This window comes from Cryptomeria japonica, chromosome 4 (genome assembly GCF_030272615.1).
Source record: "Cryptomeria japonica chromosome 4, Sugi_1.0, whole genome shotgun sequence".
Taxonomy (NCBI): Eukaryota; Viridiplantae; Streptophyta; class Pinopsida; order Cupressales; family Cupressaceae; genus Cryptomeria; species Cryptomeria japonica.
Genome location: NC_081408.1, coordinates 591,195,760 through 591,209,374, shown reverse-complemented (window position 1 = coordinate 591,209,374; position 13,615 = coordinate 591,195,760). Strand labels below are relative to the sequence as shown.

General features: G+C 35.2%; 1 protein-coding gene across 4 annotated transcripts in view; it reads left to right on the top strand.

Moving 5' to 3' along the window:
* Positions 1-13,615, top strand: part of LOC131078635 (GTP 3',8-cyclase, mitochondrial) — a 155,847-nt gene that overhangs the window by 84,681 nt on the left and 57,551 nt on the right. For 3 of the 4 annotated variants that reach the window (XM_058016403.2, XM_058016395.2, XM_058016391.2), the window contains one exon: positions 741-842. In XM_058016403.2, coding sequence (XP_057872386.2) covers positions 741-824 — 84 coding nt within the window. In that variant the 3' untranslated portion in view covers positions 825-842. Of the gene's footprint in view, positions 1-740; positions 849-13,615 lie in introns of all 4 variants that reach the window. The other variant, XM_058016396.2, reaches the window with a different exon arrangement.

Sequence of the window (13,615 nt, the reverse complement as noted above, 5' to 3'; positions counted from 1 at the left end):
TATTGGCTGAAGTTAAAATAATTTCAAACAGTGCTATTCCTTGCTGAGCCTTTGTACCAGACAGAGCACACAAACTGGGTATGTAATCATTTCAGATTTAAGCAAATATTTAATTCTGATTTGTGGTGTGATTATTTATGAAAAGGTCTAGGAGTTGTAATTTCAGTATTTTCATTATTATTTCCTATATTTCCATTACATACAAAAAAAAATAAAAAAATAGAGATTCTAAAAACAAAAAAATCAGAAATTAAATATCCAGAACAGGGTGGGATATTTCAATTTCTTGCTTATTAGACAAAGGTTTGCTTTCTTACTTTAGAAATTCAAAGTAGGTCTTTGAATATAAATTTAACTGAGGTTTATTCTGGATGATCGTAAGGTATGTGCTATTCTTACATGAAATTCAAGGCCTTAATGAAGCAGATATATCTATTTGGAAAGTTTTGGTCTTTTTGTAATTGGTTTCTAGTCTTTCCTATAATGAATTTTGCAATATTTTATATTGTTTATTTATTGAATAAATTTTTCTTCTATGCATATTTAATAAATATTATAATTGTCACATACTCTTTGGATCAATGTTGAGTAGAATAGGAGTAGCAGGTTTGATTTGACAGTCATGATACTAATACTTATAACAAAGATCATTCAAGGACACTATTTAATTTTCAATTTTCTTTACAAGATTATCAACATGTAGCTAATATTGTTTCTTGATTGCTATCTAATATCGACAGGTCAAAAAGAAAAAAGCTGCTCATGCAGGCATGCTTGATTTAGCAAAAACACCAAACAGGCCTATGATTCACATAGGTGGCTGAGTTATGGCATTGTAACAGGTATTGGTATGATATTTATTCTTATTCATAATTTGAAATCTCAGAATTTAAGGCACAAAAGTCTAGAGATAGGTGTATTAAAAATACTAGTTCATTGATGCAGAATGAATCCTGACACCCATTTATGAGATTGACTAAGAAATATTGGTACAATATCTAGTGGGTATTTTAGTTTGTATTATAGCTCTTTGAAGATATCTAGGAGGAACAAACTTCCATTAAATTCTCTTTGTAGAACATTAGCTTCTAATAAATATTTTTTAATTTGTCTATCTTTAATTCAAATTAAAGTTTTTACCTTTTAGTGAAACATGCATCAGTAATACCTTTTTCTTAAGTTACCCAGGGTTCTAGACCCTAGACCTGAAAGAAACCTCAAGTCTAATTTAAGTCACTTATAGTATAAAGCTCGATGGGACCACAAAAAGAAGTTACTTAAAAACACATTATTAAAAATTGAAGAAAAGATTGATTTCCAGTCACCTTTCTTCTGTCTACCACAACACCCTAGCTTTTCTTCTTTAGTTGTTTGATCATCTTCAAATGTAGCAATTACATTTTCTCCTTTCCTTTTATTCATTCTGCATTTTTTATTTTCCTTTGGACAATAACAAACTTTCCACACAAAATTCATACGTCATTCCAGATCAGAGATTCATATGGAAAGAAGAAATACTAAGAGTGGCTTTATTAAGAGGAAGCATCATTATCACATTAACTGTTTTGATAAAAGAAAATATATTTTGCAATTAATATATATTGTTTAGAGGCAAAACTGTAATTGTCCTAGTCTTTCAACTTTTACAAATTATCACATTGATTAAAACTTTGTTAAATTGTTCCTTAGGCTTTTTTACATCCTTTTACCTTTTAATTTTTTAAATTTGATTTAATGACTACCTGGGAAAAAGTAACCAAAATTGATCACTGGTTTGAAAGGAAGGGTATGGGGATGGATGGGGCTGGCAAATTATGTAGGCCAAGTCCAATATTGAATAATATGCAATAGTGTTTGTTAGCATTTTAATCTTCATCTTTCAGTGTAACACACAACAGAACAAGGTGTGAAGATAAGCTTATCTTCAAATTTAAAAAAGAAGCTACCTGTAACAGAAAATAAAACAAAACCCTAGAACCTAAGGACATGACCTCTAGATTTTTACAATATATACAATTTAATTTTTGGGGTTTTGAATGTACATCACGAAAAGAAACTAAGTCATCACCTATCTTTTTAGTTCTCAGGTAAGGGCACAAGGCTTAATAACACTTATGCTCAAGAAGAGAGATTTTTATGTCATTTTGCTGAAAACAAAAACCTGTAACAGATAATAAACAATCACTCTTTTTGGCTCAAAGCATAGGTTGAAGAGTTTGAGTAGAACACAAGGATTGAATCGACTTAGGCTTAAACCAATGACACACACAAGATTAAGCAAATCATATTGGGAACCTAAGTCACCAGGTTTGAATTTGAATTCGAAGTTCGACAGCTTTGAAATTCGAATGAAGTTCGATGAGGAAAAAATTTGAAATGTATAAAATTCGAATTAAATTCGGCATATGTAATTTTATAAATTTTTTAATAAATATATGTAATATATCTATAAAATTGCCTAAATAGTTTAACATTGATAAATAGATTTGAAATCATTACAAAAAGATGACACATTTATAAAATATAAACCATAGGAAACATATGCTTTCACGATTGCAAAGATGTTCTTTTGTCAAAAAGGTACAATAACAATCAAAGACTTCAGAACTTTAAAATAACTCTAAGTCATCAAGAGCACTTGGTTGGGATGCCAAATCATCATTATCTGTATCACTACTCAGTTCATCATCTGCAAAGTCAGGCTCATCTGCATCTGGCATTGGTATGCCTTCAAGAGTTTGTTCTAAAGAAGTGGTCTTTGCTGATTTGTTCATCAGCAATTTCAAATTGCTGCGAACATAAACAAGATCTCTCAACTTTCTAGTCAACAATTTGTTCCTCTTTTTGGAATGGATGTGGTCAAAGCAACTCCAGTTCCTCTCACAAGCTGATGAACTTGCTCCCTGACTCAAACTTCGAATAGCAAACTCTTGCAGTTCAGGAGTTGATGATCCATAAGCGATTCACCATCTATATCCAGGCATATGTGGCGAGTCATATTTGGCTTCTGTCTCTCCAAACATCCCTTCTCCTCTCTTGTATTGCCAACTTTGATCTCTGATTAGTGCTGCAATTTCTGGATCTGGTGCATACCTGCTAATGGCTTGGTAAAGCCCCGCCATGATTTCATTATCACCCCTTCTATCAATAGCAAACAACTTAGGCTCCAAAAAGCAAGCTGCCGCATGTAAAGGTGTGTGCATCATTTTCCATCTTTAATCAACTGTCTCCCATGTCTGCATATATTCTGCTTCTTCATTATTTAGTGCTTTTTGAATAGATTCCTTACACCGGTCCATGCTTTCATAAAGCATGCCAAGGCAAGGAGTGTCACCATCAACCATACGAAGCACATCGACAATTGGTTCACATACAAACAAAACTTTTGCTGCACTTTCCCAGAAATTGCTGTTTAGGATGATTTGCTCTATGTTCTTCCCCTTAGGGCCTTTAGAAAGCACTGAACATTCCCACTGATTGGAACAAATAACAGATCTCAAAGCTGCTTTTTCTTCAACCACTCTTTTCAAAGTGATATAATATGAAGCAAATCTTGTTTCACAAAGCCTCAACAATTCCTTTGGTGCATGCTGCTTATAAATACTCATGTGAGACGATGATTCTGTATGAAATTTGCAATTACTCTCCCTCTATGAATAGCTTCATTTACCCATGGGAATTTAGCCAAGTCATGAAGCAACAAATCGAGACAATGGGCTGCACATGGGCTCCAATATATCTGTGGGTACTTCTCTACAATCAGCCTCCCAGCTCCCACACAATTTGCTGCACTATCAGTTACCACTTGAACCACATTTTCCACCCCTACTTCAAGAATGGCTTCCTCTAATATTTGAAAAATATACTCTGAAGTTTTCTTGTGGTTCATGGTGTCAATGACTTTCAAAAACACAACACCTTCAGGACAAGACACCAAAACATTAATTAATGGCCTTTGACACATATCTGACCATCCATCACTCAATATAGTGCAACCTGTTTCCTTCCAAGTGGCTTTGACATCAGCTAATTTTTCAGTCACTCTATCTTTTGACCTCTACAAAAGAGTTGTCCTCATAGCCTCTGAACCTGGGGGTGTGTACCCTTTGCCAAACTCTGCAATTTTCTGAACTGCATTACAGAAATGAGGATTTCTCGCAACATTGAATGGAATAGCACTTGTGTAAAAGAAATCAGCAACTGCATCATCCACCTGTTGTTTCTCTACTGGTTTCCAAAAGTTGTTCAGTGTTCCACTCTGTTTTGATACACTCATCGGTTTGGATTGCACAGAAGAGGAAGACATGACAGATGTGAATGTAGATATATCTCCTTCAATTCTCTGTTTCTTTTGTGCCTTCTTCATTTTGCCTACCGTTGAAGCAGCCAACTCTTTCTCTAGAATAGCTTTAAGTTCTGGAGTCACACCTATACATGCTTGAGCACCTCCACCTGGACCCCCTGTATTAGCAAAGAAGTGGTCCCTAAGCCTTGTTAAAGTTCCAATCATAGTTTTCTCACATAGGTTACATTTGATGTGAGTTCCATTTCGGGTCACATGCTTCCATGCCTCAGAAGTTGATTTAGGAGGAGCCATTAAATGAAAATCTGTATGTTTGGAAAGAAAAATTAAAAAACACACTACATTTATTTCAGCCTTTCAAAATAGAAATACTTTTAAGTTTTAACAATTTCACAAATGACCTCTTAAAAATATATAATAAAAATATATAACATTAAACAATATAATAAAAAACTATTAATATAAAATTATAAATTATATAATACTAATATTAAACAACAATATAAACTATAAACATTATAAATTTATAAATAAACATTATAGAGTATAAACTATTAATTTATTAAACATTATAAATTTATAAACATTATAAATCAATATTATAAATAAATAAATGTGTATTATGAATTTATGTGTATTTTTTAATATTATATTGTATAATATAATAATAATATTAATATATTATTAAACCTAAAAAAAATAAAAAAATATATAATATAAAATTAAAAACTATTAAGATAAAATTATAAATTATATAATAATAATAATAGTCAACAACATTATAAACATTATAAATAAATATGTGTATTATGTGTATTTTATAATATTATATAATATAATAAATATAATAATAAACCTAAAAATATTTAATTATAATGCTGTTTAATATTATTTAATTATTAAACCTAATTTTTTTTAAAAAAAAGAGAAGCCAAAGCCTACCTGTGCAGGTCGAGACTCGGGAGATGTACGTTGGTATTACATTGCTATCCTTCCCACCCAGATCAAAGAGAAATGATGCTTGTGATCGAATATGTCCAGATGGCCGAGTTCTTGGTTTAAACCGTGGGGATGCAACAGAAAAAGAAAGATTGTTGCATGCTTCCCGCCACCTCATTTGATAGTCGCCACTAATGCTGAGAGTAGCGGCACTAACTATTAGAGTGGTAGCCACAATCCACCAATATTCCTTTGTGTAGCAGGCGGTAGTTCTAGTTAATTTCGTTGTTGTCGGATTATTGCTTGCCGCTATCGGCCCGATCGAGTCTTCGGGTGCTTGCAAGCTTGAAACATAGCAATGGTGACTGGAACCCTAAAATGCAAGAGAAACCTCAACGAAACCCGTGACTGCAACTCCGTCTGTGGCCGCCCGTATTTATTAATAAACCTCGACGAAACCCTAAAACGCAAGAGAAAAAAATGCTTTTCGTCATCCCTAAATTTTATTCGAATTTAATCGAATTTTTTAGGGTTTTTATAGAATGTTTCAAGTTCGGCGAATTTCGAACTTCAAGGTTGAAATTCAGCCGAACCTGGTGACTTAGTTGGGAACTGCATACAAAACTATAATGATCACACTTAATTGAAATTAGCAGTAAAGCTTGCAAATTTAATGGAAAGCAAATTGTTTTACCTAAACAAAACATATGAGACAATATTTTAGGGTTGAGGAAATATTGTCCCATATGAGACATCATCAATCAACAATGGCACCTTTAGCTCCACAATTCTTTTATGTAGCTGCCTATTTGTTGAGTCTAACAATTCAATTCTGTTGATGTGTTTTTTAGGACACCTCAAACACAGAATAAAATACCAAGGTATTCTATCCCCTCTTGAACAAAGAAACCTCATATGCTATACAATGTGATCAAATGAGATGACTCCAATGTTTACAATGTGAACAATGCAACTTAGTGCTGTGGATAGACTCGGTGTTTATGATGTGATTTTGCTAGAACCACAAGGGGAATTATGTTTATGAACTCTGCTGGATGTGGATTCTATACTAACTTGCTTGGGAAATAAAGATAAAAGAGATAAGGGTTTAGAAAGTCTATACTAATCCTAAGAACAATGATGACTATGGATGATACTTAGACAAATTCCTTCAAACCAAACTTTACTTTGCCACGATGACAACAACTATGTAAACTTGATGCAATCTTCCAAGGAAATGGAAGATTTTCCCATTGCGAATACATCACCCAAATACCCAATGCTGGCGCAACTTGAACAAGTATCCACAATCGAACTTAGTACGATGATTAGGCTCAAGCTAACTTTACACCATAGCTTACAATCAGCAAACTACAAAAAGTATGAACCAAGGAATTCATCACAATATCTTCATAAGAATCCACCATGATCAATGAACTCTAATTAATCTTGAGAAGTAACAAGGAATCATGCAAAATGTAGAAACACAACACATACATCCACCATAACTTCAATGAAAGCATTGAATTGATTTCAACATAACTTGGCAACAATTTCAAGCTTTTTCTTCCTACTCTACTTCTAACTCCTAATTGCTTTTTCTATCTAATCACTAACTATTAACCTTTACAAATGAGAGGATTGAACCTTACATAGAGGACTCATTACATTTCAATGGCTCAAATCAATTCACGATCAATGGCTGAGATCTAACAATAAAACCCTAATTAGGGTTTGTAATAACTAACTCCGTTTTGGCCAATGAGAAAATTACAATGAATTGGACACATGTCCATCTTTGAGTTCTAACCAATGAGAAAATAAGTTAGGTGTGTTGAATGAATTTCAATGCATTGCCATGTGTCTTTTGCTCCTTCGTGAGATGGATTAGGTTCAATGAACTCAGACAAGTTAATATGGAATAATGTGATTGGGTTGATGATGATTGGATGCCACCTCAGCTACTTGGACTTTGTAGATCACCATGAAGAAGTGTTTGTGATTAAGCAGTATCTCTTGATACTCAACATTATTCAATTGCTTGATTGACTATGATGATGGGACATATTCCCAAATTGTATCATCTTTGATCAAGTCTTTAACTTTGCTTAACTTGTCTTTTTTCCTTGATCACGCTTCACTTTTCCATCTTCTAACTTGGGAATTCTGACCTTCAGTTGCACCATTGTTCATCTTGAATTTCTTGTCCTGGATTGCTTCCTTGTTGTACTAGCAGTGATTTTTGGATTTCTGGAGGAAATTCATGATAATAGTAAAATTTTCTCATTTCAGTGCTATCATAATGTTGTAGTGCTGGAGTCCTTGTCCCGATGTCCTGATTTTCATCTTGCATGCGTTGAATCTTTCATCTACATCCTTGAAATGTTCTTGACCTTGATTCATTGCTTCCCTTGCAGTAGTGGGATATCCTTCTCCTTCATTCTTTTGTTTGCCTCAATCTTCATCAATCCACAAGCTTCCTCCATGTGATTGAGTTCTCATGTCACCTTGCATCCTTGCATCAAACCTGAAAAGGAAACATTAGGAATCAAGAAACATGTGATAATAAAATAAATTCCATCCTACACATTCTTAAGTCATAAATGGAAATAACATCTATCTCCTTCATCAATCCAATTTTAAGACCTCTCTCAAATCTGGAAATGAATATCTAAGATGACCTGAAATCTGCTTAAATCAGAATGCTCTCAGCTGGGGAATTCGCCTCCAATCAGGTCTGCCCTGTAAATCAGAATCAGGTCTGAACAATTCACATTAGGTCTACCTCTAAAATTCGCTCCAAATCTACCTCAGAACTGAAGGAAATATCACCAAAATTCTACCAAACCAGGCCCCAAAAATTCGCCCAATACCTGATCAAAAGCTCGCCTTGATATGGGATGGAGTAGTTCTAAAAATCTGATATAATTTGCCTAAAAGATGTCTTCTCTTGATCCGCTGGTTGTAATTTCGCCTTGTATTGGACTTGATTATTGTTGGAAATGAGGATTTGATCTCCCTTTATATCATTCTTCAAGTTTGAGTTTGCATCCACCCTCATCAGGCCGACCTGACCCTTTAATTGTTTGAATTAAATCTTATTGCAGTTTGATTTGGGTCAGCCATCTTAATGATCATTAGTTTTGCCCTTTAAATTTTGAATTTTCCCTCATGCCAAGCCGGCTGTCTTTATTAATCTGGGCACTCACACTTCATAAACATGCTTTGTGAAAGAGATTTTATTGTTTCTTCTACCCTAGGTCGGCTTATATCCTTCTCTGATCAGGTTGGCTATGTTTGGTTTTCACCATTGAAGGGGCATATAAAAGTTCAAACACCCCATCCCCAATTTCATCCAATTCACACTTGTACCAATATTATTTCTGTTCTGCTTGTATGAATTAGGTCTGATTTTTAGCTCTGCCCTTTCTCTGATTTTCATGTTTGAAGCTAGATTTTGATGTTTTCTAGGTGTGAGTTTCTAATTTAGGTCTTGACTTCTAAGCTTTGAAGGACTGATTTCATGTTTTAGGTCTGATTTTAGACCTGAGTTTGACCTTGAAATCATTGGCCGACTTAAAGTGAAGTTTTACAATTCTTCTTATCTTGTTGGCGGAGTTTAAGGCAAGTGTGGCACTCATCTCACCTCAATGTCAGAGTTTGTGGTAAGTCCGACATTCTTCTTACTTAGGGCACAATTTCATCAAAACATCATTGGCGGAGTTTCATCAAGTTTTGCATTCTTTTCCATTTGGATGGCAAACTTGATAGCAACTTTTGCATTTTGTGGCGGATTTCAGGAGATAGTCCTATAATTTTGTCTCATTAATGGCGGACTTGAATGAAAGTCTTGCATTATGCAGTTTTTGATTCTTCATGAGGGCGGCCTTTGTATGAATTTTGCATTTTTGCTCACCAAGAACTATGGCAGAGTTCATTGAATTTCCCCACTTTAACTCAAGAGTGGTGGAGTTGAAGCAAAGTCTGGCATAAAACCTTACTTAATGCAATAATTTCAATACCAATTCAATGGTGGACTTTGATGAAGTTCCCACATTGTTGTAACTTATTGCAATTTCTCATCAAAGTTGAATTGCGGACTTGGGATAAAGTCCCGCTTTGGATCAAGGTGGATGGGGGACTTAGGACAATCTCCCGCATTGTGCAAAGGTTAATGGCAGACTTTGCATGAAGTCCCTCAATTCTTTGCCTTAGTGCGAATTTTAAAAGGGAAATGCTTGGTGGAGTTGGATAGGTATTCGACAACTTTTTGTGGAGATTCGACCCTCATCAACACCTTGATCAAAAATTGCGAAAAGTTTAACCTTTTGAACTAGAAATGCAACATTTTATCATTTCGTAACAAAGATGCAACATTTTCAACACTTGACAGTTTTAACGTTTTCAAGAACACTATGCACTTCGACAATTTTGTGTTTGTTTTCAACATTGTTGCAACTTAAACTTGCATTGTTGCAACTTTTCTTGCATCTTTGACAACTTTTGCAATTTTAACAAGATTTTACAACATTGACAGGATTTTGTAATTCCAACACCAAATAATGCTATTTGATTCAAACGTACCCTAAGGATGAACTTTGCACTCCTAAGACTCACTCCACTTCGGACTGACAAAACCAAACCCTCTCACAAGCAAAGGCTTAAGACTAAGACTATTGCCAAGCTAAGCAAAGCAACTACCCTAAAAAGCGAAAAGTGGGGGTCCCTGTTTGCAATGGGGCTGTGTGTGAAAACGTCACAACAAATTCCACCTTAATTTCAAGGCACAAAGTGGATGGTATTTGATCCTTAGTTTGGAGCTAATATAATCTTTAATATTGAGATCTATAGACTTGCACAAGGGGGGCTTTTTCACAATAATTATGTAAGGCAACTCAGATGACATTACAACCAAGTAAAAGTTTATTAATGGTGTAATTTAAGTTTAAAGTTAAAATGTTCCCTTCTGTATGTTAATGTTGAATAGTGAGATTGACCTTTTGTTCTTCTCATTTTAGATGCATGGTGGGAAAGGTTTGGTGCTGAGGTGCCAAATATTTAGAGGATTGTAGTTAATGTCTTGAGCCAACCATGCAATGCTTTAGGACATTACTACAATTGGAGTATATTTGAGCACATATACTCCAATTAGTGGAATAGATTCTTGGTGCAAAGGTTGAATGATCCTTTATATGTTTATTAAAACCTTCACCTCCAACACAAACAACTCTTTGGCACTGACTTATCTCCAATTACTCTAAAGGAGGTTGATCCTTAGCCAACTTGGATCATCAAGGTTAAGGATCTATTTTTCACAAGGACCTTGTGTGGGTTGATCAGGTGGATCTAGAGGCAGAGGTAGTGGCCATGGCATAGGAGGAGGATGGAGCATGAGTAGACCACTTCAATGTAAGATTCATTGATGCACAAGCAGATATCATGGCTGCATCATCGTTAAGCTGTGTGCATAATTTTTAATCAGTGTTTTTGATCATACTTCATGATCCATCATTAGGTTATACAATGGTCAAGAAGAGAACAAATGATATTTAAAATTGCAGCATTAGCTTGGTATAAATAGAGGAAAAGGACGGAGGAATGGAGAAGAAAGTCCATATGTTTAGACCCAAAAATTAAAAAAATTAACAATATTATTTTTTGAAAATTAATAAATAAATTTTAAAAATAAGATAAAAATTATTATATTAAGATATAGAAGCTAAAATATCGATAAATAAAATATTGTATTAATAAAATAAATCAAGGGAATTTATTATAAAAAATAAAGACAATAAATGAAGGATCTAATGGTATAGCTAACGTTGATACTGTTATAACCATTTTACCAATCCTGTGAGTTGCCATCACCAAACTTTTGTATTTTTTAAAAGGTTGAAGCTACAAAAGTTTTCTTAAAAAGAAATCACTTTGCCTTTGAAATTTCTATGAAACCAACCTAGCCTTCCATCAAAAATTATCAAAGCTTTGTATATCGATTAAATTGAACCCTTGACCGAATAGAAAAAGCCTTCATCGAAATATCACATTTCATCAAAAGAACCAATTCCCTGAGTATATTTTGATATTTCCTGTTTTGATAAAAGACATGATAAGCTTATCAAAAGAAACAACTATTGGTGAAAAGAAGGCATCGGCAAGGCTCAAAAGAATCATGACGAAACCAATAATTTCATCGAAGTTTGCACATTGAAGAAGAAGTAATATGTTTCATCGAAACCGTGCCTTTCGATGAAAAAGGGGTGTTGAAGAAGCTGCTAGACCTGTGGCGACAGGGTGAGTTTCACCGAAAACAAGTTTCGTTCGAAAAGGAGCTTCATTGAAATAAGATTTTTGATGAAAAGAAGGCATCGATGAAAATGATAAGCGGATGGCCGAAGCAATATGTTTCATCAAAACCAAAGTAAAGGCGGGGTAATAGTGATGAAAACTCATGATGATTCACCGATAGAAAGAGACCTTGAAAAGATGAAGGCATAATTATTTTGCTGCGAAATCTCACACAAATCTAAACAAGTCATGTCGTCATAAATTCAAATCAGGCTCCTTTATGACTGTTGCACTTAACAGATGAACCTAATTGATCGAACGACCACAATTGTCTAATAAATTCGTCAGGAGAGAGGAGCTCAAAGCGACCAAGAGCCAAGTGACTCTGCAAGAGGTTCTGCAAGTGAGTTTTCTCTGCAAAACAAGTGCTCTCCCAATCCTCGCTCTTTCAACATTATATCTGAAATGGAGGCATCGTCATCTAAGAAACCTAGGCCCAGAAAAACCAAAGACCCCCAACTTTAGGAAATTAGGGAAGAATATAAACCTAAGTGACAAAAGAAAGGAGACCTCTAGACCAAGACTTACTAGACCAGTTCCCTGCTTCAAGTCATCATTCAAAGAAAATCAAGTCAGATGATGAGGGATTAGAAGATAAATTCGAAGACCTAGGAGATATTTGGACAAAAATCTGAGGCCATGAACTTTTTATCTTCAGTTATGTGAGGAGGTCCACAGTAGAGCCAGTCTGTAACCTATGGAAATTGAATCTAGGGCGGCTTGCAGTCCCAAATGTCTTTGTAAGCGTAGAATTGATAAAAGCAGTGGTAGATAGGTATGATCCGAAGACAAAAACCCTCTATTACATGGGTGATCCCTTGATACACATCACTAAAGCTTATATTGAGAAAGTGTTCGAATTGGATTGGGGATGTGAAGATAACATTGATATGAGAAAACTCGCACGAGAATACTTCAATATGGAACATATCTACAGCGATGGAGGCTTCCTCCACACAGGCCAAAGTCAGGAGGGTCTGTTGTTCCATTTACAGACAATGAGAAAGCTCCATTTGATGTCAATTTGTTCCGCCCATATTTTAAAATTTACATACTATTGTGCAGCACAAGTTTTAGGTGTAGAAGCTTCTCCCCTTATGGACATTGTCGCCATGGTTATTAGTGTAGACATTTAGTCTAGAGATCCCAAAATGTTCGATTATGCCACTTTCCTAGTGGACACTATAAACCATGGGCTCAAAAAACTGAAAGGTGACATGGTTAACATCCATTTCAAACATTACTCCCATTTGGTACACTTGTTGCGCTATGCTGGACAAGAGACGGGGTTATGGGCTGAAGATCTCTATGTCAGAGAGTACGATAAGGCCGGAGTCCGTAAGCCAGTTCAGTTGTGGTTGTCAGCCTGGGACCAAAGATACAACAACAATCAATACATGCATTTTGAAGAGTTCTTTGTTAAGCCTCTGCACAAAGTGCTAGGATACCCTTGTGATTTTTTCGTTATCTCCATAGGTCAAGAGATTCTTAAGACCTAAAGAATTTGGTGAACAGAGCCAAATAACCCATAATTGGGGAGATTGGTATTGCTTCCTAGACTATACACAGATTAGGGTATATGGATTCGAGGGAAAACCCTATTTACTCCCAATGACAGTACCAAATAGGGTTTCTTACTTGGAAATTATCAGACAGTTGTCTCGAGCCAGTGCAAGACATCTTACAGATCATGGGAAGAAGTCAATAGTGCCTGGATTGTTAGCATTTTCAGATTTTATTGTTAAAAATTCAAAAAGTTATAACCTGTTGCAAAACAAGTTAGAGCATTATCACTTGGTGGAAGGGGATCAAAGACCCAACTTTGATCCGGAAGGCTACATACAAGGAGCCAGGGCATCACAAAAGCTGAAAGCCAGGGAGCATACCCCCATGATGATCGATGACTTTATCAAGAATATGGAAAGAGAAGAGGCAATGAAGAAAGGGCAACTTATGATAGAATTGCCAAGGCCTATGAGTGGAAGGTTAGCATAGGGAAGATTAATGAGAAAATTTTCGAGGAGA